We start from the raw sequence: 26,290 nt of genomic DNA on the forward strand, positions 1-26,290 counted from the left end.
AAAAGACTTACTCAATCTGAAATTGGCTTTTTTACTTTAATTCAAAGAGATGAGGTCAAGTGAGTTCGCAGAACTCTAATTGAAGGGTATCTGAGAGCAGCTAATGGAAGCAGCAATGTTTTAACCAGATTTTTAATCAAAATATAACATCTGTGCATTTAATTTTAAGGGTTTCTTTTTTGGTCTGTATCTTTTTCTGTTTTTGAGACTGCAGATTTACGAAGGTTTTGCGGCTATTTTTTAGCAATCTGCCATCTATGCTTTTCAATATTATTGTAGAGCAGATTACAAAGTTTGACGGAGTTTTTTGAATTCGATTTTTTTTCGATCCAGAACCTATTAATGTGGGGTGACATATTGGGTGTGGGTAGAACCTGGGCAAGATACCTTAGTCTTTTCAAGCAGAGTTGTGAGTTGGGCTAAGGTTGTTCACAGCCTACATAGAAGGAGTACCCCAGCTGACAAAAATCCAGGGCTTAACTCCACCTGCAACCATTTAACTGCCTTCATTCGGTGGTGATAATTTTTGCAACATTTTTGAATTAGTACTCCTAAATTAGATTGTACGTGGTACATGTGGCCTGTGTAGGTGACGATAGAGTCCATGTAGTTAATTAGCAACTAGCACAGGTACTGATTTGATTACTTTAGTACCGAATCGGACGCGTGTTTGTGCCTGCGAGTTTTCGCTTGTTCACGCGGCTAGACGTCTGGGCGCATAAATTACGTCAAGTGTGTTTTTACGCGCTTCACTGGGATCGGTTGTCAAAAGTGGGCCAAACAAGAAGAGTAGCGGTGGTGGCGAATCTAAGTAACAATCATATGCGGCTTTAAAGTGGGAATCCGGGTTGTAGCCAGTTAGCAGAGAGGTTGTAAAGTACTCTTCTTACAAAGGACAGTTTGTCGGTGCTAGTTTGCAGCTAATTCTGTTGTATGTTAAATGTGCCATTTTTGTACTCAATTGAGGTAGACTTGATTGGTCGTCTTTCTATACCTGTGTACGTTTGATTTTGTGTGTATATAAGTGGTAATGGTTGCTGTGGTGTTGGTGGTGGCGGTGGTTAGCTGAGGCGCTCAATCCCAGCTTTGGTTGTGAAGAGATTTGGGCTGCTTCGTGGTAGGTCTTTGAAGGTGGTGCTGGTGTTACCGCGCCGCTGTCAAATATCGCGGCCGCCGCCGCTATTCGCTCCTTATAAATAGTTTTTGTTACCTACCTGGCGAAGAGCTCGGGCTCCGCCAGTCCTCAGCTGCACTGAAATAATCAACAACAACAAAGTACCAGCGGCCCCCTCTTTGTATCTGTGCAAACACAATTGCAACAAAATGAATACTGCCTCCACCTTGCCAACCAGAGACCACAGGAGGCCATAGTCACACACTCTTTCTCTCTTTCTGTTACTACCTCTCAAACAACACCACAACAGAACTCAGCAACATACATTAACGTATCTATTCCTGTACTCTCTAACTCATTCTCTGTGTGTTAATACAAGCCAACGTCTCTGTTAGAGATAACTAGCTCTAACTGCTCCTAATCACCCCAAATTAACTCCGCCTTTGCTAGACTCACGGGGATAAAATTAGCAAGCCATTAAGCAATAAAGTCCTCTCCTCTCTCTCTCTCTCTCTTTATCTATTTCTCCTATCAACGTCACCTGCACTGAATTAAACTTGTTGCTGCTGAAGTGACTACTGCCACCAACGCTACCAAACAACTCCTATGCAATCAAACACACACCACCACCACCAACTCAATCTTACTTCCAACTCTTAAACACTACATGCTAGCATGCATGTGTGTGTGTGTGTGTGTGTGCTATCATTGACTAATGCGTCTTTGTGACTCGGCTCTGAGTCTGTCATTAATTACCGTCAAAGGTATACAAGGTTGAGTAATTGTAAATCCAGGTTCTCGTGTAATTGTTGTGAGAAATAGGAGGTTCGCTTACCTTTTCATTGCCAATATTTTCGAACTTATTATTATGAAGGCAGCTGCAGTTATCAAATGAGACGATTGCATATAGTATGTTTGGCACCGATCAAAATATTCGCTACTGATTAACTCTCGATATGTCAAGCGAGTGATTCATGCTTTGAAATTTTATCCCGGCAAGCACTTTACTAAATAAGCCATTGACGATCTTAGCCTCAACACTAAGCGCTGCATTTGAAAGTTAAAAGATTAATTATGATGATAGCGATCGCAAAAAAAAACATTATTATTGAAAGATTGAATCGAGTTTAAAAATAGCACAAATGAGCCTCACTTCTTCAGAGAATTAAGCACTGTCGATGTCAAAACAAGATACTTTGAAATAGAAAAATACTATCAGTTTGGTAAATCAAAAAAAGAAAAATAAAAATAGGTGCATTTTTAGTTGCGTCTCGTGCGTCAATTGCTCTCGCCCTGAAATAAAGATTGTTGTTCAAACAAAACCGATTGTTAGAGAGACAATGACAAGGCCCTGATAGGCGAGTGGTTAATACCTCAGACGAGGTGACGGAATCGGACTGAGGTGACGGAACCTTACCGTCGGCAGATAGGTCTGGGTTCGCACCCATAAAGAACAAATTCTCTAGGCACAACCCCTGAATTAATTTCAAAAGCCTGTGAAAAGTTTATTCAGGACTTGTTTTTATTTTTCTGGGAAACAATTTTATAAAAAATTGCTATAACATTAAAAAGAACCTGCAAATATATATACATGTCTCAAATCAGACGGTTTTTGACACAGGGGTACTAAGAACCCCATTTTCGTTTACTTTTCTATGTTACTTTTTTCATACTTGATATAGAGGGGGAATATTTTACTATGAGCTCCATTTTTCTTTATACTTTTGTTCAAACACGACAGGAATCCACTGTCATTTGGAACAAGTCAACGGGTTTTATTTGGCTGGTTTTATTTCCAACTCTTAATGTTGAGTTAAAATTTTGATTGCCAATTTTACGGTTATTGTCGATGTTGAAAACATATGCATGGTGGAAAAATTCTATAAATTTCCTCTGTATATAAAAGTGCAAGTCTTTTCTCAAAAGGCGCTGTCTATTTTTGTTTCTTAGGTACTTGAGAATCTCTTCGACACGAATATGAATCAATTTAATCGCTAAATGTAGATCTGCTTTTTAGGTCCTGACCACCCGGTGTCGATAGAGGGAATGAACCAGGTGTTCCACAGGGGCTGTTTCCAGTGCACCAACTGTCTGCAGCAGATAGAGGTTGCAAACGTGGGCACAACTGTCAAAGTCAGCAGGGACAGTGTGCTGTGCGACAAATGCAGCACTAACGACAGAGGCTAGTATACTCAACTATCAACTATACTCACTAAGCGGTACTGATTGAGAGAGAGAGAGAGCTCAATTGATTCTGTTGAATGGAACCTCTCCGCAATAAAGATTTTAATTCGCCTGAAGATTGCCATGAGGAATTTTCGTCTTTTTATTAACAGTTTTGGGCTAATTTGATTCTCCACATTCTATAACTGAAACATGCATAACTGCAACCTGATATGTACTGTCATCAAAGAATGTCATTAAGAATTGAACTAGATTAACTGTATCAAAATTGAGATTCAATCCACAGACAGCACAAAATATCAATTGTTTGGCCCGAATTGCTGCGAAACTTCATCGTATTTTTGAAACCCATAAAATAGCTTAATTAGAGCAATTTTTGCCTTTTATAAAAATGGTTCTGTCTGGGAAAACAGAAATGGTTTTAATTTCTGTCAACTGACTCAAGAAAAAGCGCTGCGAGAGACACAACGTCATCGCTGGAGTGATTTCGGACAACAGGCGCTTCTATTGCTCACTGGTGTAACGTGCTAGAAATCATTTTCAGAAAAGATAATTTTTGTATGCTTGAAAAGGAAACTATTAGAAGGATTTTGGAGATTGTGATTGTGTTCCAGGTTATCAGTATACACAATGCTGAAGAAAATGAACAGCAAACATCAGCAATGACAGAGAACGGTTCCATGTGATGAGTTTAACGAGTCTCTCCGTAATAACATATCAACACTATAACATTTCAACTCTATCAATTCTATAATTGCTTACTTTTTATTTTTCAACAGCCTCTATCGTAGTTTTAGATTGTATAATTTGGTCTAACCCTTATTTTGTAAATTCTGCCCAGCTCCCTATATCCCCTCAATTTCCCTCATTCCCCTCACACAGGTTTGTGTCTATTTATTGCTTCCCATTTGTAAATCTTGCCTACAGCGCCTTTGTACATAAATTCCTTAACTGTATTATAACATAAAATTACAAATAGAATTGGGCTATGGTAGAATAATAGATCGATTAATTAAGTACAACTTATCTAATGCAGAACAACTGTTCCAATACGCATATCTAACTCTTTTTTAATTAAATCTTTACAAAGATGTTTGGGAATTGAGCTCCTGGATTGTACTTTTAAGAAGTACTCGACAAAATTGATGAACACATGCAGCTGGAATAACTACTGGTTTTTGACTGACTGTCTGGAAAATTTGAATTTCACGGACAATTTTGAGAGGGACCTAATAAACGTGTATTATTTGGTCAAATGGACCTTGTTCCGGTAACATTTTCATAACATATCGGTGAATAAAGCACTATTTGGTTTATGTGAAGAAGAGATATCTTAAAATATCTAATTAATTAAACGTGTGTCTTTTTTATGCAAAAATTTTGCTTGGCAGTTTTGACTTTTCGAGTGACCTTTACGCCCTTGACTTTTTGCGTTGCACGTGATCTAAAATTCTCTCAATCACAATTTCAAGCAGCTGAACTCAATTGGCGGCAATTTAATACTAAAAGTTAAATAAAAAGTGCGCTGAAACTGGTGTCATTTTTCACTTTCAATCTTAATAGTGGTATATATTAACCTCTAATGTGGTTATTTGAAGCCCACTATTGAACTTTAGTCGCATTTAGGGCCAATTTTTGGCACTCTTATAATCGGCACTCCACGTCATTATTGTTGTACAGCACCTTTCTACCAATATTTTTTATTTTTTAATAGCCTCGTCAGCAATTCCAAGCGGCTATTATAGCTCTCCTATTTTTGCAATTCAAAGAATTTGAATTGTATTGGGGCGCTGTCTTTTTTTTAAGATTTGTTTACACATTTTCATGATTTTTGAATTCAAATTCGAGTAGTGACTTTGGTCACGCTATTTTTACAATTCAAAGAAATTGAATTGTATTGGGGCGCTGTCTTTTTTTTAAGATCTGTTTACACATTTTCATGATTTTTGGAGTGAAATTCGAGTAGTGAATTTGGTCACTCCGAAACAGTGATTGAAAAAGCGAGTGGTTTTTCGGCGTGAAATTTTTTCGCTCTAAATTTAAAGTAGTGAGAAAACGGTGTTTGAACAAAAATTCGTTTTCTCGCTAGTGGTTTTTTGTTCACATGCGGCAATTTCACTTTGATTTTTAGTTTTTTCGATTTTTTGGATCGGATTTTTTTCTGAATGGTTTTCCCATTCCATTCATAGTCCGTTCTTGGTCTAGTTTTCTTTTTAGTCAATGAAAATTTTTTGAATTGTACGTCAGGACTTGTCCTGCTATGTTTTTTACTTCGTCTAACAGATTTTTGTTTCGTCTTACCCTGACTTCTTGGAATTTACTTTTCCAATGACTTACCTCACTCAAAAAATTGACTTCTGAACCCAATTATGGAACTTTAAATTTATGAACATTTACTTGTTAAAGGTCAATATTGTGCATCTAAGTAGTGCCAAAAATTTATGCCCTAATTTTTGATTATTAGAGTCTTGAGTTTTTGATTTTTAATATTTATTTTGGGATCTTTAGTTTGTGCCCCCCAGTACGTTATGCGCCCCCCAGATAGAGCACGTGCCATTACATAGTAAGTCATTATGTAAAAATTATTTCACGTGCATCTGAGGGGTGCAAATAATATGCGCCCACTAAACTGAGGGGGCACAAACAGAAAAGATCCTAATTTTGAAAAGACCATTTAGGGTTTTCTCCTTATAGAGCTTGTGTCTCATAAAAATGACAGCCCAAAGCTAACCCAAAAAGTAGTGGTCTATTAACGGACTGGTGGGTGATCTGTCTATCTAATCTCTTTGTAGTTGTTTCAATTCATGGAATGCCCGGAGCGTCTATCGCGGCTTTTTTCTGGCAATATACCGGTTATGTTTAGAATAGTTTTGCCTTGATTTACAAAAAAAATGTTACGAAAATTGTTTATTGTCTGAGGATTCAGTTTTTTAATCAAAAAGTTTAGGATAAAAAGACAAACAGAAACGCTCCTTTAAATTTTATGTGCACCTGAGGGCGTAAAAGTTATGCTAACAAACCCGGTGGACCGAAGCAATAGATCCCAATTGCCTCCCTACTTCATAAAGTTTGGTCCGCTTGATCGTGAATTGTGGCTTCGTCTATTAAACGTGGTGTCCATCAAAATTCTCCCTTCCCTCTTGCGGCTCTAGTTGATGGCGTGTACTACACCCATCCCAATAGTTTTTGTGCTACTCATTTTACTGTTTTTATGGAGCCTTAAGTTGCTGTTTCTGGAGTGCTGTTGTGCGTCAAGAAGTCGCTGCATCTGAAAATTCCGTTATTGACCTATCGGCATCTTCCGTAGTTTCGGAAAGCTTCAGTGACTGCTCAAAAAAAGCGAGTCAAAAGATCCCATTTCAAGCTGCTGAACTCAATTGGCGTTAATTTAATACCAAAAACCAAATGAAAAGTGCGCCGAAACTGGTGTCATGTTCACTTTAATTGTGAAGCCCACTATTGGATTTCTTAGTCCATTTAGGATCCCCTCCCTCCCCCGCCCCCGACTGCAGCAGTCTGCAATTGATTATGGCTCCCACTAGTCGTTCAAGAGCAATTCTTCCGACGTTTAGTCTGTTATGTTTTGAAGTTCTCAATCAGTTTATCGAAATATACAAAACAACTTCGACAGGTAAATTAACCGCGCTGGCAGACATAAACTTCCCTGGAATGGCCACAAGTTCCTTTTGAAACAATAAGAATTATTGGATCTTTTCCGTGTGCACACCCCAGTACGTTATGCGCCCCCCCAGTTACAGAGCACGTGCCATAACACTAAATCATTTTAATCATTTTGTAAGAACATGGCGCGTGCGTCTGGATGGTGCAAATAATATGCGCCCACTAAGCTGTGGGCACAAACGGAAAAGATGCGGATTGTTTTTGAGAGGCATCAATAAAGAAAACTAATGAAAACTAAACCTCTAATGATGCACGTTTTTTGTTGTGTAAAAAAGTTTATTCCTTTTAAGAGAAAAATCGGCAATTCACAAATTTTTGACCATTTCTCAAAAAATAGCCGGAAAAATCTTAAGAGTCTGCAAAATTAGAAGCTACTGATTACACTTTTGCATGGGAGAAGAAAAGTCTATTGTTGTTTTATTTTTTGCAACCGTTGGTGCTGTGAATTAAACTGAAGAAGGAGGGTCTCTAATAGTGTTAGTTTTATGTTGCAAATGTTGCACGGTTTCGAAGCCTCTAAGATGGCTGAAACTTCAACATTCATGTTTTTTTGCACAAACTACGACTGCCATGAATTTTAACAGAACATATAAATAGTCTTGTATGAATTATATTAGTTTTTATTATATTAGTGGTCTTTATTTATAATGTTTTTGTCTTGACCGAATTTTTGTCTGAGTTTTCGACTTTTAGCCCTCAAAAATTGGACAACGTGTGATATACAAAGTCACCGTAGGGGTTGATTGCGGACAGCTGCTTCTATTGTTCACTGGTGTAACGTGCTTCGAATCTTTTTCAGAAAAGATGAGAGTTTTTGTACGCTTTATAAGGAAACTATTAGAAGAAATTTGGAGATTGTGGTTCTGTTACAGGTTATCAGTATGCACAATGCTGAAGAACATGAGCAGGAAACATCAGCAATGACAGCGATCGGTTCAATGTGATGAGTTTAACGATTCTTTTCGTAATAATATATCAACAATATAACATTTCAACTCTATCAAATCCATAATTCATTACTCTTTTTAATGTTCAACAGCCTCTATTGTAGTTTTTTGATTGTATAATTTGTAAACCCTTATTTTTTAAATTCTGCCCAGCTCCTTATATCCCCTCAATTTCCCTCATTCCCCTCACACAGGTTTGTGTCTATTTATTGCTTCCCATTTGTAAATCCTGCCTACAGTGCCTTTGTAAACAAATTCCTTAACTGTGTTATAACATAAAATTACAAGTAGAATTGGGTTATGTTAGAATAATAGATCGATTTATTAAGTACAACTTATCTAATGCAGCACAACTGTTCCAATACGCATATCTAACTCCTTTTTAATTAAATGTTTAAAGATGTTTTGGGTTTGAGCTCCTGGATTGCATTTTAAAAAGTACTCGACAAAATTGATGAACAGATGCAGCTGGAGTTACTACTGGTTTTTGACTGACTGTCTGGAAAATTTGAATTTTACGGACAATTTTGAGAGGGAGCAAATAAACGTGAATTATTTGGTCAAATGTATCTCGTTCCGGTAACATTTTAATAACATATCGGTGAATAAAGCACAATTTGGTTTATGTGGAGAAGAGATATCTTATAATATCTAATTAATTAAACATGTGTCTTTTTTTGCAAAATTTTTGCTCGGCAATTTTGACTTTTCGAGTGACCTTTACGCCCTTCCCTTGACTTTTTGCGTTTCACGTGATCTAAAATTCTCTCAATCACAATTTCAAGCAGCTGAACTCAATTGGCGGCAATTTAATACTAAAAGTTAAATAAAAAGTGCGCTGAAACTGGTGTCATTTTCCACTTTCAATCTTAAAAGTGGTATATATTAACCTCTAATGTGGTCATTTTAAGGCCACTATTGAACTTTTTAGTCGCATTTAGGGCCAATTTCTGACACTCTTATAATCGGCACTCCACGTCATTATTGTTGTACAGCACCTTTCTACCAATATTTTTTATTTTTAATAGCCTCGTCAGCAATTCCAAGCGGCTATTATAGCTCTTCTATTTTTACAATTCAAAGAATTTGAACTGTATTGGGGCGCTGTCTTTTTTTAAAGATCTGTTTACACATTTTCATGATTTTTGTAAGTCAAATTCGAGTAGTGACTTTGGTCACGCTATTTTTACAATTCAAAGAATTTGAATTGTATTGGGGCGCTGTCTTTTTTTAAGATCTGTTTACACATTTTTATGATTTTTGAAGTGAAATTCGAGTAGTGATTTTGGTCACGTCGAAACAGTAAATGGATGGAAAAAGCGAGTGGTTTTGCAGCGTGAATTTTTGTTTCAATTCATGGAAGGCCCGATGCGTCTATCGCGGCTATCTTCTGGCAATATACCGGCTATGTTTAGAATAGTTTCGTCATGATTTACAGAAAATGTTACGAAAATGGTTTATTGTCTGAAGGATTCAGTTTTTTACTCAAAAAATTTAGAATAAAAAGACAGTCAGAAACGCTCCTTAACAAATTACGTGCACCTGAGGGCGTAAAAGTTATGCTAACAAACTCGGTGGACCGAAGCAATAGATCCAATTGCCTCCCTACTTCATAAAGTTTGGTCCGCTTGATCGTGAATTGTGGCTTCGTCTATTAAACGTGGTGTCCATCAAAATTCTCCCTTCCCTCTTGCGGCTCTAGTTGATGGCGTGTACTACACCCATCCCAATAGTTTTTGTGCTACTCATTTTACTGTTTTTATGGAGCCTTAAGTTGCTGTTTCTGGAGTGCTGATGTGCGTCAAGAAATCGCTGCATCTGAAAATTGCGTTCTTGACCTATCGGCATCTTCTGTATTTTCGGAAAGCTTCAGTGACTGCTCAATGGAAAGCGAGTCAAAAGATCCCATTTCATGCTGCTGAACTCAATTGGCGTCAATTTAATACCAAAAATCAAATGAAAAGTGCGCCGAAACTGGTGTCATATTCACTTTAAATGTGAAGCCCACTATTGGATTTCTTAGTCCCATTTAGGATCCCCCTCCCTCCCCCGACTGCAGCAGTCTCCAATTGATTATAGCTCCCACTAGTCGTTCGAGAGCAATTCTTCCGACGTTTAGTCTGTTATGTTTTGAAGTTCTTAATCAGTTTATCGAAAAATACAAAATGACTTTGACAGGTAAATTAACCGCGCTGGCAGACATAAACTTCCCTGGAATGGCCACAAGTTCTTTTTGAAACAATAAGCATTATTGGATCTTTTCTGTGTGCGCCCTCCAGTACGTTATTCGCCCCCCAGTTACAGAGCACGTGCCATAACACTAAATCATTTTAATCATTTCGTAAAAACATGGCACGTGCGTCTGGGGGGTGCAAATAGTATGCGCCCACTAAGCTGTGCGCACAAACGGAAAAGATGCGGATTATTTTTGAGAGGCATCGATTAAGAAAATAATGAAAACTAAACATCTAGTGATGCACGTTTTTTGTTGTGTAAAAAAGTTTATTCCTTTTAAGTGAAAAATTGGCAGTTCACAAATTTTTGATCATTTCTCAAAAAATAGCCGCAAAATCTTAAGAGTCTGCGAAATTAAAAGCTACTGATTACACCTTTGTATGGGGGAAGAGAAGTCAATTGTTGTTTTATTTTTTGTAACCGTTGGTGCTGTGAATTAAACTGAAGAAGGAGGGTCTCTAATAGTGTTAGTTTCATGTTGCAAATGTTGCACGGTTTCGAAGCCTCTTAGATGGCTGAAACTTCAACATTCATGCTATTTTTCACAAACTACGACTGCCATGAATTTTAGCAGAACACCTAATTGGTCTTGTATGAATTATATTAGTTTTTATTATATTAGTGGTCTGGATTTATAATGTTTTTGGCTTGACCGAATTTTTGTCTGAGTTTTCGACTTTTAGCCCTCAAAAATTGGACAACGTGTAAAAACCAGAGGGTATTAAAATGTCATACATACTTTCGACTGACTAGACTTTAAGTATGTGATTCGCCGAAATTGATTTGGAGACATGAACTAATGGTGTGACTGGTGGTTCTTAGTGTGACCACTCCGGCCCCGTCGCCACTGCAAGCTCCTTCTTCCCCCAATTCAGACTCCACAGGGTGCTCTCCTTGCTCACGTCACGTTCCTTCAATTAAGATAAAGCTAGCCTCCCTAAGCGGCGTTTCACATGCGGCGTTTTGACATTGGTTTTCATTTTTTTGAACTTTTTTGATCTGATTTTTTGCAAATGATTTTTTTTTCGAATTCACTCATAGTCGGTTCTACTTTTAATTTTTGTTTATTCCATGGAAATTCTCTGAATTTTACGTCAAGGTTTGTCTTGCTATAGTTTTTTAATTCGTTTTACCCTTGATCTTTGTTGGGTTATGGACTTTCGCAAGCGGAATAAAAAGTGTTTTTAACTAAGTAAAAGAAATAATTTCTCAGAAATGAGAGAATAACAAAATGATATTTTACAGTAGAATTTAGAGATTTACAGGAGAGATCTGATTATTAGATCAAGATGGCGATTTGAATTTGGGGATGAAAAAGGACTCAAAAGTCAGCTGTATATATACCCATTATCAGTGTGAAAAAGTCAAGATACGAAACTAATCTTAGCACCGTGATTTATAGTGGGGGTCGCAAAAGTTACCCAATATGGTTTGCTTCTGCAAATCAGTCGCAAAGGGAACCATAAATGGAATGCATTTGCATTTTTCTAAGAATTCATTCACACCTGCGGAGATATTAATCTGGAAAGTCAAACTTTCTTTCTAAATCTAACTAAGTTTAAGACAATAATTTGATCGATATTCTAAAACCCCCACTCAGACTTGAGCTGATTGCGCAGAGTCTGTTCCCATCAAAACTGCTCTGATTGTTTCCACTTTCGAAACGGGTAAGGACTTTGTGAAGATGTCCGCTGCCATTTTGTCTGTAGGGACGTAATGAATTGAAATAGTCCCATCCTCCGTCTTGTCCCGGATGAAGTGAAGCTTTGTTTCGATGTGCTTGCTCTTTTTGTGCATGACTGGGTTTTGGCAGAGTCTGATACAACTTTGGTTGTCTTCTCCAATTGTTATTGGACGTTTCTTTTGGATGCCAAAATCCTCTAGAAGTTGTTTCAGGTAGAGTGCTTCCTGAACTGCTGCTGACCTGCCCTGATTTTCTGCTTCTGATGAAGAAAGAGCAACTGTTGCCTGCTTCTTGACACCCCAGTTGAGTGCTGCGCCATGTCCGTTGAGCTTGAAATAATAGCCCGTTGTTGATTTTCTGTCGTTCACGCCTCCAGACCAGTCTGCATCACTTTCCCCCACTGAATCATAACTAGCCTCTTTTGTGTATGTAATTTTTAAACCTTTTGAACCTTGAAGATATCGCAGAAGTCGTTTTCCGCACATCCAGTGTTGATTGGTAGGTACATTCGTGTGTCTGGACAGAACGTTGACTGTGAACATGATGTCTGGCCTCGTCTGTTTGGCCAGATACAGAAGTGATCCAACCAAGCTTCTGTAGATCCTCTGGTCCACTTCTTCGTCTCCGTTCTGTGCTGTCTGAAGTTTCAAATTGAAATCAACTGGAGCGTTGTTTCTATTGTTTCTATGTAGCGTTCATGGTCGACTGTGACTTTGCCTTCTTCTCGTCTGATTCTTAGACCCAGAAACCAGTGTATTCTCCCTCTGTCTTCCATGTGAAAGGTTGCTTCTAGTGCCTTCTTGACATCAGAGACCACTGTCATACTTCTTGATGCTACTATGATGTCGTCAACCCAGACCAAGATGAAGGTGTGATCCTCTGCCTCTGATCTTGCGAACAAGCAGGGATCGTTCCTGCTTCTGGTGAACCCCTGTCTCAGTAGGAAGTTTGCCAGCTCTTTGTACCAGTTGTTAGCAGCCTGTTTCAAACCACAAATTGATTTATTTAGTCGACATACTAACTTCTCCCTATCTGATCCGCGTTTTACAAACTCCTGTGGCTGTTCCAGATACACTTCTTCCTCGATTGGTGAGTGCAGGAAAGCAGTCTTGACATCAAATTGATGCATCACATGGCCCTGCTTCGCTGATAGCTGAAGTAGAATCCTGAATGTCTCTGGCTTGCAGGTAGGCGCAAAAGTCTCAAAATAGTCCAGTCCTTCCACTTGTTTGAAGCCTTTCGCCACATAGCGCGCTTTGTATTTGTCCACTTGACCACGGGGTCCCAATTTCACTTTGTAAACCCATTTGCCCGGTATGACGTCCCTGTCTGTGGATGATTTCACTAGGTTCCAAGTCTCGTTGTCTTGGAGTGCCTTGACCTCGTCCTTCATTGCCCGGTGCTACTGGTCCCAATCGTCACCTTGCTTGGCTTCGTAGACTGTTTTGGGTTCCACATAGTCGCCCTCATTCACAGCAAGATGGGTCCTGACTTCTCCAAAAATTGCGGAACATTCCTTGCTCGTGTCCCTCGTCTGGGCTCCGCTCTGTCCGCGTGTCCCAGTGCATCTTCATTGAAGCCAACTGTCTCTAACTGTGAGAAGTCTTCTGTGTCACTGTCTTCCAGTGACTCTGAGTCTCTGTGACTCCCTCTTGTTGCAGTAAATCCTTCATCTAGTGCTGTTTCTCCAACATCCGAGGCCTCTTGTCTCAGTGCTGTTTCTTGAGTATTCACGCTCCCTGCGTCGTGCCACTCCTCGTTTATTGCAGTAGATGTGTCCAGTCGTTCTCTGTTGTCATCGTCTTGATGACCATCATCTGGGTGCCAGATTCCCAGTGCCGACCCATCATCTAGTAGGTCAGCCGTTTCTTTGTTGTCAGGGTTGAGCCCACTTCAGACACCTTGATGATCACATCTCGAACTGCCATCACCTTGCGTGTGTTGGGTATGTACACCAGGTATCCTTTTTCTCCTTCAGTGTAACCCACAAACTTTCCTTCCAGTGCCTTGGGTTCAAGTTTGCTGACTTCTCTGTCCCTCTTCCTTATGAAGACTGGGCAACCAAAAATAGATAATTTACTAATTGGAAGCTTAGGTTTTATACCTCTCATCAGCTCTGCTGGGCATTTTTCTTCTCTTCGTCTCACAACCAAGTTTCTGATCCTTGCTGCGTGAAGAATTGCTGCTCCCCACATCATCTTGGGAAGTCCTGAGTCAATGAGCAAACATCTTGCCATCTCCAGCAGTGTCCTGTTGCACCTCTCAGCTAACCCATTCTGTTGTGGCGTCTCTGGTATGGTCTTCTCCTGTAGAATGCCTGCATCTAAGCAGTACGACTTGAACTGCTCTGAGAGAAACTCCTTCGCATTGTCTTGCCTCAGCTTCTTGGGCGTCCCCACACTGAGAACAAATTTCTTCAGGCTGGCCAATGCTTCACTCTTTGCCTTAAGCAATTCCACAAACACAAACTTCGTGTACTGGTCTGCAAACACTATGCAGAACCGGAACCCTGACAGTGACTCTACTCTGAAAGGTCCCATCACGTCTGTGAACACCCTCTCCAGCCTCTCTTCTGCTTGGGTCTCTGCCACTCTTGGTACTGGAGTCTTTGTTATCTTGGCCAATGCACACACATTGCGTACATCATCGAGTTCCCCCACTGTCTCTGGTGTATTCCTGACCACATCCGCTTGATTCAAATGACCCAATCGTCTGTGCCACTTCCTTGCACTGTCAAGTTTCACGCTGTTGGAACTCATCTTGAATTCTAGAACGCTGCAGAGTAAGTAAAACAAATTATTTTCTTGTGTTAGTTTTACCCGAGTTCCCTTCTGGAGTTTCATGCAGCTGTTTCCTCTCTCGAAAGTGAAGCTGTGTCCCCACTCCGTGCATCTTGACACTGATAGGATGTTTGAAGAATAGTCTGGCACAGACAGAACATTTTTGAGTTCGCATTGGAATTCCCCTTTTGAGGGTATGCTGATACTCACACAGCCTCTGCCCACCACTCTGGAAGCCTCTCCGTTGGTATTTCTGACCACTGATTGAATGGGCACAAAGTCCAGGAACGCATCGATGTTCGTCACTATTTGATCTGTACAACCACTGTCCACTTGCTGGCCTGCTGTCTTCCACTGGGTAAGAGCTGCCCAGCATTCTTCGTCTGGTGTAGCCAATGTTGGACCCATTGCCACTGACTCATGTTTGCCTCCATCTCTTTGTCTCTTGCATGCCCTGTCTAGGTGACCCTTCTCACCACACTTGATGCATTGTGCTGTCTCCTTCTTCCTGCAGTCCTTGACAAAGTGTCCAGGGATCCCACACACACAGCAGTTTCTTTTCTTGAATCCATTCTTGTAGTCGCGCTTCACTGCCAGTGCCACTGAACCACTTTGTACCTTGTGTCTCTGCACCGTGCTCTCATGAAAGTTCTGCAGCCTTTTCCTCAACTCTGTGAAGTTCTTTGCCGGGTTGAAGCTTTCCTGTATAACAAATCTTTCGTACCTCATTGGCAGACCATTGAGGACCAAGGCGTTGAAGAGGGTCTCTGAGACTGCTTCCCCTGCTTCCTGTAGCCTTGTGAGCAACTGCTGTCCTCTGATGAAGAAGCTGTCCAAATCCTCAGAATCCTCGAGCTGCAGTCGAGCAAGCTGTGCCACTAAAGTCACCACTGCCGGCGTCTCCACACTCTGAAATCTCTCCTGCAAAAGCTTCCAAGCCTTTGCTCCATCTCCAATGCCATCATCTCCCACACAGTCATGTCTCATCAGCGTGAGGGTTGTTGCATCTAGAGTCAGTGCCAGATGGCACCACACATTGTTCCGTTTCTCCTTGATGTCTGCAACTTCCTTCTCATCAGCATCCTTCAGCACCTTGTGGTTCTTCTTCTCATCATTGGTTGCCCCATTGGCCAGTGGCGCAGGCTCATCGGGTTGCTCCTCTGTCCCCAGTAGTGATTTGTAGAGTCCCTTCATCGCCACAAGTCTGCATCATCGCCACAAATCTTGTGCTCCAGATTGGAAAGTCCTGTGCCTTTCCTGTGTAGGTCAGCAGCATCACTGTCTGTTGATCCATTCGAGTTTGAGCAGGCAAAACAGTTGTGAAAAGAAAAGGTACTAAGCAGAAGAGGATTATGACTGTCAACAACAAATTAGTTTTGTTTTGGAAATTAATTTTATGACTTAGAAAATTGCTGGGCCCATAACCTGTTGGGTTATGGACTTTCGCAAGCGGAATAAAAAGCATTTTTAACTAAGTAAAAGAGTTAATTTCTCAGAAATGAGAGAATAACAAAATGATATTTTACAGTAGAATTTAGAGATTTACAGGAGAGATCTGATTATTATATCAAGATGGTGATTTGAACTTGGGGATGAAAAAGGACTCAAAAATCAGCTGTATATATACCCATTAAAAGTGTGAAAAAGTCAAGATACAAAACTAATCTTAGCACCGTGATTTATAGTGGGGGTCGCAAAGGTTACCCAATATGGTTTGCTTCTGCAAATCAGTCGCAAAGGGAACCATAAATGGAATGAATTTGCATTTTTCTAAGAATTCATTCACACTTGCGGAGATATATCATCATCATTTAATCTTTGCTGGGAAGATTTTACATCAATTAATCTAACTCTAATAATAGTTATCTAGATTCACCAATTTGAACCGAATATTGATTCTAAGCACCATTTCTTGACGATTCATTTATATAATTTCTTTGATCAAAGTCATATTGCTTGTCTTTCTAATCTGGAAAGTCAAACTTTCTTTCTAATTCTAATTAAGTTTAAGAATATAGTTTGATCGATATTCTAACACCCCCACTCAGACTTGAGCTGATTGCGCAGAGTCTGTTCCCATCAAAACTGCTCTGATTGTTTCCACTTTCGAAACGGGTAAGGACTTTGTGAAGATGTCCGCTGCCATTTTGTCTGTAGGGACGTAATGAATTGAAATAGTCCCATCCTCCGTCTTGTCCCGGATGAAGTGAAGCTTTGTTTCGATGTGCTTGCTCTTTTTGTGCATGACTGGGTTTTGGCAGAGTCTGATACAACTTTGGTTGTCTTCTCCAATTGTTATTGGACGTTTCTGTTGGATGCCAAAATCCTCTAGAAGTTGTTTCAGGTAGAGTGCTTCCTGAACTGCTGCTGCCCTGCCCTGATATTCTGCTTCTGATGACGTCCTTGACTTTCTGCGTTTTGCGTGATCTAAAGTTCTGTCTCATTCTCTATTTCAAGCAGCTCATCTCAATTGGCGGCAATTTAATACTAAAAATCAATACTAATAATTTGCCGAAACTGATGCCATTTTTTCACAATCTTATTAATTGTGTAAATTAACCTTTAATGAGTTACTGGAAGCCCCTAGTAAATTTCTTAGTTGCATTCATGCTATACACCCCCCACATCCCCACTGAAGCAGGCTGTAATTTATAGAGCTCCCACTAAACATTCGAGAGCGCATCTTCCGACGTTCGTCAGTTGTGTTTTATGGTTACCGTTTGGGTCAGTTTCTAAAGTTCAAAAACTAGGCTCTAATATAATCAATTAACCTAATTAACCAAATCTTTTCCAAAAACTTAAGGTTTCAATAGTTCAACTGATATGTTCAACATAAAATGTAAGGCGAAACTCTTTGAAACCCAAGCATCGCAAAGATGCAAACTTTGCTCTTAAGCATCAATTTATCTCCATTGAACATTCATAAAGGTGAGCAATTGAATTGTTCCCAAAGTGTAACAGTAAAATTGCAATCATTCATCTTTATAACGGAGTTCCAGTAGAAATGTAGAAACGCGAACAATCATCGAAAATTATTTTTCCGCGAAAAGTTTAGTCCATTGACCACAACACCATTAGTCTCCCTGGGGCATAAGATAATAGGTAAAAACTCGATTAGCTGCAGCTAATTTTAGTAAATATTTAATATCTGCTAGAAAATTCAACATTTATGGAAATTTGACGAAAACCAGTGAAAACGACATTGGTGATTCAAAGGCGTCTTGAGGACGCTATGCAGTACTCAAGTGCGCCTAACAATGAAAATTAGTTGAAGAATTACAAATAAAACCTAATATTTTTCAAAATTTTGCATCATTTTTACATCTCTCGGTAACATACTAGAAAAGGATTTTGCAAAAGTTACAATGGAGAGGATAAAGTCTTGATTCTACGTAATTTTGTGCTATGGGGCGCTGGCAATATCGAGAAAAATGGCATAATTGTGGGCTCGATGACACTGCTGCAATTTTTTTGCCTAATTGAGGTTTCACCTTGTTGTACATAGTAAACTCATTTTAATTTAGTACAATAAATTTCCTATACGATGTACTTATTTTAATGTTGTACTTGTGTTGGAAAGACAATTATCAGGAGTCAAGTTAATTTCATATGAGTACAGTAAGTCATTCATGTTCACATGTCAGTCTGTTGCCCTCTTTCCCGCATCGGGAAATTATTTGTTCATATATGCTGTGACTCTTGATAATCGAGACTTATTTGTTTCATTCTTTTTTTATTTTGCATCTGCGTTCAGTTGCTCAATTCAAGTTATTAATTGCTCTTGAACGCAGTTCATAGCAATCATTGTAAACGTGTGTGTCTTTTTTACAACTCGAAGAGCTGTAATAAGATTCTACAGGTTTTTTGAACAGAAAGCAAGTTTGTTCATGACTTGAATTTTGACTTGTTTCTGCTCGAGCTTTTAACTCCATTTTTGATTGCTGAATTCTGTTTTTGATCATCGGACTTTAACAGTAGCTTCGTTTGTAATGTATAGCAATTAGGAACTGCTGGTACTGTTGAAGCTGAAGAGGTCATTTTGAGAGTTTTTTGTTCCTATATAAGTCACACCTAAATATCTAAACTACACCGCAAACCCCCCCACCACCTATCTACCCCCCCAACACCTACCTATCCCCCCAACACCTACCTACCACCCCCCCCCCCCGCACCCCTCTCCCCAACTTACACCCCACCTACCCGTACCCCCTCCCCTCACCTAGCTACCCCCACCTAACCCCCAACTACCCCAGCACTACGCACCTCCCCAACCTATCTACCCACCCACCCCACCTAGCTCCCCCGCACCTAAAAAAGTATCGGCATTTTTAAAACACTTTAATGTGGTTTGTTGGGCTACTTTTGTTTTTTTCTCGTGTCTATTTTGATGTTCTGATGTTGGTAAGGTTAGGTTTGAGGTTATGATGCACGACGATTCGAGTTCTTTCCGGTATTCTACCGGCCATGTTTTTATTGCAAAATTTTAGCTTGACAATTTTGACTTTTTGAGTGACTTTTACGCCCTTGACTTTTTGCATTTCGTGTGATATAAAATTCTCTCTCAATCACAATTTCAAGCTGCTGAACTCAATTGGCGGCATTTTAATACTAAAAGTCAAATGAAAGAGCGCCGAAACTGGTGTCATTTTCTACTTAAATCTTAATAGTGGTATATGTTAACCTCTAATGTGGTTATTTGAAGCCCACTATAGAACTTTTTACTCCCATTTAGGCTTCCCCTCCCCCCTCCCTTTGAAGCAGGCTGCAATTGATTAGAGCTCCCACTAGTCGTTCAAGAGCAATTCTTCCGACGTTTAGTCGGTTATGTTTAACTAAAACTTTTATTTACTATCAAGTAAAATAGATAAGCGAAATATCCTAATTCAAAATTGTGTTAAGTGCAAACGCCGTGCAAACCAACCATCAGATGATTTGGGCCTCAAGTTAAGTACACAATATCGATGGTGTACGACATGGCGCTTCCAGCTGCTCAAAAACGAAATCCATTAGGCATAGAGACCTTTTGAGAAAAACTAAGCTCGAACGCCCCTCTCAAATATGAGAAGTTGCAGATACAGGCGAGCCCTTCTGGTTTAAGAAAGAACTAGACATTCTACTTGGTCCTCCAGAACACATTCAATTCCCACTTGAACCGATCTACGAAAACACAATTCAAGGATCATCTGATCAATCGTAACGCGAAAAATTGGCTAGAAAGACACATTTAAAAAAGAATTGGGAAAATAGCGTCACCGACAACTAGAAATTGGGGTCATGTGTCGTGATAAACCTTGGAACCAGGCAGACCAAAAAGCCGTTTGTACGTTATACCTCAGCCTCGGAACAGAAGGAAGGAGTATTGCATGTAGCCGCAACCCGCATCTCAAGATGTTTACGTTGAGCACTACAAAACTTTGGCGAATCATGGAGGAAGCGTTAATTAGACCACGAATTATCACTTTCTATTGGTATATGCTTCTTACAACAAAGCAAACAAAAAGGAGAATCCATTAAACATTTCTATAGAAGAATGAAGGAATTATCAAAAACTATGAACTTGGAAACCAACGAGGCACTTTAATCGGAGATCTTTTTATTGCTAATATGCAATAATCTGATATTCAGAAAGAATTGTCGAAAGAAACTGTCGAACCTGCCCAAGCTTTATGTTTGGCAAATAATTTGGAACTTGGTCTGCCAAATCAACTACAATTCACAAACAGTAAACCTAATCAACAAGTGAATGCTATAATTCCACAACGTCAATTTCGTTACTCAAATCAACGCCCAAATTTTCAAGTGAAAACTCGGTTGGCGAATCAGTTGTGTCAAAATTGGGGCCTCACTTGGTCAGAAAATCATAAGGACAAATGTATTGCTAAGGGCAAAACCTGTTACAACTGTGGTCTTTATAATCATTTTGTTCGTGAGTGTCGTAAATCAAAATCCGTTTCTACAGAAGCTGCCCGTTCAAACTTGAACTCTATTGCTGAAAAAAACAACTGAAAAGTCCGGTAATGCTGTTCTAAACACGAATTATAATCCAGAATGTAAATCTAATTTCGATAGTTCTGCTGACAATATTCTGGCCAGCATTACGAGTACCCCCCTGCATATTGAACCGAAATACGCGATTCTACAAATTGGAGATACAAAAGAGGGTCTGCTCATCGATTCTGGAAGAGGTGACTGCAGTGTTTTTTAAATCAATAACTTGCTACGGAAGTCATTAACAACTTATCCTTCGCACGATGGCTGACAACCGCTCCCTCTAAAGACCTCTAAACGTTTGCGATTGAGCTCATTCCTTTAACCGGCATGATGCAGACGCCAGTAGAAACTAATGGTTGGCGAACCGAAGATGCTGAATTTGTTATAGTTAGAGACGACCTAAAACCGATCACTGGAAGAGATCTGTTCAATGCAATCGGCATATCATTTACCCAAACTCAATTAAAGGTCATATAATCATCAATATCATTATTTACTGTCCATTTAAAACCAGAATAGCAAATCGATTTCCACACCCTATTTCACGCAATAGAAAATCTAAAATGCATTTTGTAAAATCAAAAATCCACAAACAATTTCAACAAAACACCAAAAAGGTAGAAAAGTTCCCATAAATCTACAATGCAGAGTTAACACCGAAATTAATGAATTACTTGCCAAAGGACATATAGAAAAACTTAATTCGTGTTCAGATCAATCTTTTATTTCTCCCATTGTTATTACAGTTAAAAGAGACCACGCAATAAAAATAGCTCTGGATTCAAATGTTCTTAATATATCTAACCACAAAAACAAGTTTAAGATACCAAATATCGAAAGATTGGTTGATTCTATATCCTAAATGATTACAGAATATAAAACAGAACCATCTGATAAAATTTTCTTCTCTACCATATACCTTAAATAAAACTATAGTCAGTCAAATTTTCACCACGACACTGCAAAACACTGCAATTTGGACATTTTAAGTGGTGACATGACCGGCACGTATCGATTCAAAACTGGTTTTTATGGAGCCACTGATATGCCTGCAGAGTTCCAAAGAGCCATGGAATATACGCTTATAGGCGTCAATTGCACTTTCTGTTTTCTTGACGACATGTTAATAGTAAGCAAAGGTTCTGAAGAAGATCATCTTAAATTAATCACTAATTGTCTTCAAGAATTAGACGCAGACAATCTTCGCATAAATTTACCAAAATGCCACCTCACCAAGCATGAAAATTCGTTGTTAGGCTATAATAATACCAAATCTGGAAAATCGCCCATTGAATCTAAAACCTCTGCCATTCTTGCACTTCAACCACCTAATACATTTAAAAGCTGCGTTCCCTTCTCAGCTCTGCACATTATATTAGCAAATTTTTTCCCAACTGAGCTCAACTCTGCCACCCTTTAAGACAACTACTTCCCAAATCAACTAAATATACTTGGACTGAAGAATTTTTTAATGCGTTAAAGCGCATAGCAAATCACACTGAGAAGACTCACTACAACCCGCAACTCGAGAACACGCATCAATTTTGACGCTTCTTGTTCCGGTCTCGGAGCAGCACTGAAACAAGTGAGAGTTGATGGTTGGGAGCCAATATCATTTGATTCCAAATTTTTAAATACTAAAGAAGAGCAGTACATTATTAATGAGCTAGATTTATTTAGAGCAGTCTGGTCTATAGATTAGTTTTAAAAATTATCTTCATGGAAAAAAATTTTCAGTTATAACTGACTATGGAGCTCTTCTTTCAGTTTAAAAAGAACATCGTTCCAACAAATCTTTTAATAGTCGTTTATCAAAACAGGTAGATCGACTCTTACCTTACCAATTTAAAAATGAATACCTACCTGGAGCAAATTTGGGTTGAGTAAATTAAATATCACGTAATCTATATGAACCACTGAAAGTATTTTAGTATTTTATGAAGAATTATTAGTTGCCACTTTGTCTTGAATGCAATCAGATGCTGATTGATTACGAAAAGTAAAAACTATTTAGGCTTTCCGTTTTGATGAATTCGATTTAGACAATATACCTGATACGCAAACTCACATAGAAAACCACCTAATCATGATGATCGTACAATAAACATAAATCCTGCACCGCCTGTACATTTAACTCAAAATTTAAATCCACCCGCGAAGCAAATCACAACTCATGAAATATCCACAAAGCTTTCTTCCTATGCGCAGGCTGATCTTGCTCCTGAAGTAAGCTGATAGTCAGTTGCTAGTAAGCTTGGATTTTTGCTTCTCGGCTATGAATTGTGCCTCTGCTTCTGAGAAATCTTTCTCGTTCCCATCTGCGAAGATGAGTAATCGGAAGTTGGCAATTGGAGAACTCGCTTTTATCTGTAGTCGTTTCAACTGAAATGAAAAACCGACGATCTCGAACGTAAACTTGTTTTAGCAATTAATGAGTATAATTTTTATCTGTCGAATGAACATCGCTCTGTGAGATTTTCTATTCGAGTGATCAAAGTATTTCTGTATTTCAGTCAAATATTTTCGGACTGTAATATCTACTTTCGGTACTGATCTATTACCACCACTAAAACAAACAAAAAACAACAACTTCGTACTGTTTATAAATATTTTTCTTTTCTGTGTTACGAAAAACTGGTCTGCTTTTTGACCAAAAAACGGAGTGCAATTTTGTTCACAACTTCTGGACTACTGGGAGAACACAGTTACACTTAAAGTCAATTCATCCAGTTTTTTCTTCAGTTTTAGAGAAAAATTCAGTAAGCTTGAGGCTGAATTGCACAATAAAAACTGAAAACCATAACTGGTTCGATAATACATGAAATTTTTCTCTAATTTTTGAAAGGTTTTTTCTGTCAGTATGTGCAAAATCTCAACAGATAATGCACTTTTTGAGTCTTTTCCATTATGGCCTCCCTCCATTAAATTGGTCAAGATGAAGGAGGGGGACTGTAAATTATATGACCACTAAGCTGAGAAATGTAATGGGAAAGACCCTTTTTTAGCATAATCAAGCATTTTTTTAAACAGTTTACATAGAAAAAATCAGTTGATTTCATGCCCAAGTTCCTGTAAAATTGTGTTATACGCTAACTAACTTAGACTAACCAGATTTTTTCATATTTTATCCACCTAGATTTATTACTACCACAAAAAAACACAACTTTCCACAGGTTTTTACTTTTTAGGTTCTGAAGAATTGCCCAATTCTTTTGACCAAAGAATGGAGTATTAGTTTGAACTCATTTCCGGTAAAACTATGTTGTAATACTATATTCTATATTGTAAAACATAGTTGCACTTAAAGTATATTCAATCAATTTTGTTCAGAAAAACTACGAGTGTTCCAGATTGATTAGTAACTAGCTTAGGTTTGATTCTAACTGATACATGTTGCCACTTATTTGAAATGTTTTTCTTTCGGTTTGAGCTAAATTTCAACAAAAGCCCGACTAATTTTTGGGTTTTTCCTATTATAGCCCTTTCCATGAAATCTTAGCCTCTCCGTTTTTATTTATTTGCAACTATTGTGGGCTAGGGTATGGTTTATGTGACCACTAAAGTGAGATGGGTATATAATTGGATAGAACGTTTTTTTTCTAAAAAAACGAGCAATTATTTTTAGTTCAGGGTAGGTTATTCACATTCTGAAAAAAAGCAAAATTTGGGATTCATTTTTGTGCTATAAACGAAAAGTAACACGATTTGCTGTTTTTAGAACGTGGTAAACCCAGTACCAAATGATTCTAATGGTAGAAAAATTGAATTGTTTTTACGCTCAATTTGGTATAAAACGTTTTTTATAGACGGAAAATTCAAAATTTATCTTCATATGATTACACAGATCTTTCTTGTTTGTGCCCCTTGGCTTAGCGAGTGCATATTATTTGTAACCCCAGCGGCACGTGTATAGTTATGCATAATGGTTTACTACGTTTTGACAGCTTCTTTCCGTTTTGCCCCCCCCCCCCCAAAAAAAAACTTGAATTCTTCTTTTTTTCATATCCATCTAATAATTGATTTTAACTACACGGTAGAAATACCAAGCTTTGTGCTTAAAGCTTTTCTAGTTAATCAGTTTCAGTTCTCATTATTAAATTGATTAAAAGAGATAACGCGATAAATGATTGGATTGATTAATCTACTTGAATTGATAGTAACCAGCTCAAAATTTAGCCGACCAGCTAAGAATTGTGCCTCTACTTCTGAGGAATTTTTCTTGATCCCAGCTGCAGAGATGAGAAAAGGGAAATTGGCTATTGCCGTCAACAGCTTAAATCCAAGTTTTCGAAGACAACAAGTATTTATCAAATATTGAGCTTAATTTGGTCTACTGGATTGACATTGAATTGAAATTACGTAGTGAGATTTTCTATTTGAGCTATCGAAGTTTGTCAGCCGCTCCTTAGTTTCATTCAGTATCAAAGCCGACTGCAATATTTTTGAGAGTAAAATTTTTATTTAGAGTACTGGTTTATTACAAAAACTAAAATACAAAAAGAAACACAACAATTTCCTACTGGTTGTAACTCTTTTTATATGTTCTGAATAACAGGCCAATTCTTTTGACAAAATAATAGAGTATTATTTTGATCACGCAACACTGGAAAATATGGGTGCACTTAAAGTCTCATCAATCAATTTTGTTCAGAAAAACTATGAGTGTTCCAGATTGATTAGTAACTAGCTTAGGTTTGATTCTAATTGATATATGTTGCCATTTATTTGAAATGTTTTTCTTTCGGTTTGAGCAAAATTTTAACAGAAACCCGACTGTTTTTTGGGTTTTTTTTATTATAGCCCCTTCCATGAAATCATAGCCCCTCCGTTATGATTTATTTGCAACTATTGTGGGGTAGTGTATTGTTTTGTATAACCACTAAAGTGAGATGGGTATATAATTGGATAGACCGTTTTTTTTTTAAAAAACGAGCAATTAATTTTAGTGCAGGGTAGGTTATTCACATTCTGAAAAAAGCAAAAATTGGTATTCATTTTTGTGTTATGAAAGAAAGGTAACACGATTTGCTGTTTTTAGCACGTGGTAAACTCAGTACCAAATGATTCCAATGTATTTATAGAAAAATTGAATTGTTTTTATGCTCAAATTGATAATAAATGTTTTTTTTTTATAGACGAACAATTCAATATTTATCTTCATATGATTGAAGATTTTTTTGTTTGTGCCCCTTGGCTTAGGGAGTGCATATTATTTGTACCTCCAGCGGCACGTGTATAGTTTTGCATAAGGGGTTACTATGTTATGACAGATCTTTTCCGTTCCCCCCCAAGTTTTGAATTTTTTTTTCATGTCCAGCTAAATGATTTTAACTACATGGTAGAAATACCAACCTTTGTGCTTATAGCTTTTCTAGTTAATCAATTTCAGTTCTCATTATTATATTGATTGAAAATTTTAACTCGTTCAACGATTGGATTGATTCATCTACTTGAATCGGTAATAACCAGTTTGAAATTTATCCGACCAGCTAAGAATTGTACCTCTCCTTCAGAGGAATCTTTGTGGATCACAGCTGCAATGATGAGTAATCAAAAATTGGCAATTGCCGTCTTCGGCATAAATCCAAGTTTTCCAAGACAAGTATTTATCAAATATTGAGCTTAATTTTGGTCTACTGGATTGACATTGAATTGAATTTTCCTAGTTAGATTT

General features: G+C 38.3%; 1 protein-coding gene across 1 annotated transcript in view; it reads left to right on the forward strand.

The window, feature by feature from the left end:
* The window catches only part of LOC142336485 (uncharacterized), a 117,158-nt gene extending 112,769 nt beyond the window's left edge, over positions 1–4,389 (forward strand). The window contains exons 17-18 of the mRNA XM_075385368.1: positions 3,132–3,296; positions 3,913–4,389. Of these exons, the coding sequence (XP_075241483.1) occupies positions 3,132–3,296; positions 3,913–3,935 (188 nt within the window). The 3' untranslated portion in view covers positions 3,936–4,389. The remainder of the gene's footprint in view (positions 1–3,131; positions 3,297–3,912) is intronic.
* Positions 4,390–26,290: the final 21,901 nt, after the last annotated feature.

The sequence above is a fragment of the Convolutriloba macropyga genome, chromosome 3, assembly GCF_964194025.1.
Source record: "Convolutriloba macropyga chromosome 3, txConMacr16.3, whole genome shotgun sequence".
Lineage (NCBI taxonomy): Eukaryota > Metazoa > Xenacoelomorpha > Acoela > Convolutidae > Convolutriloba > Convolutriloba macropyga.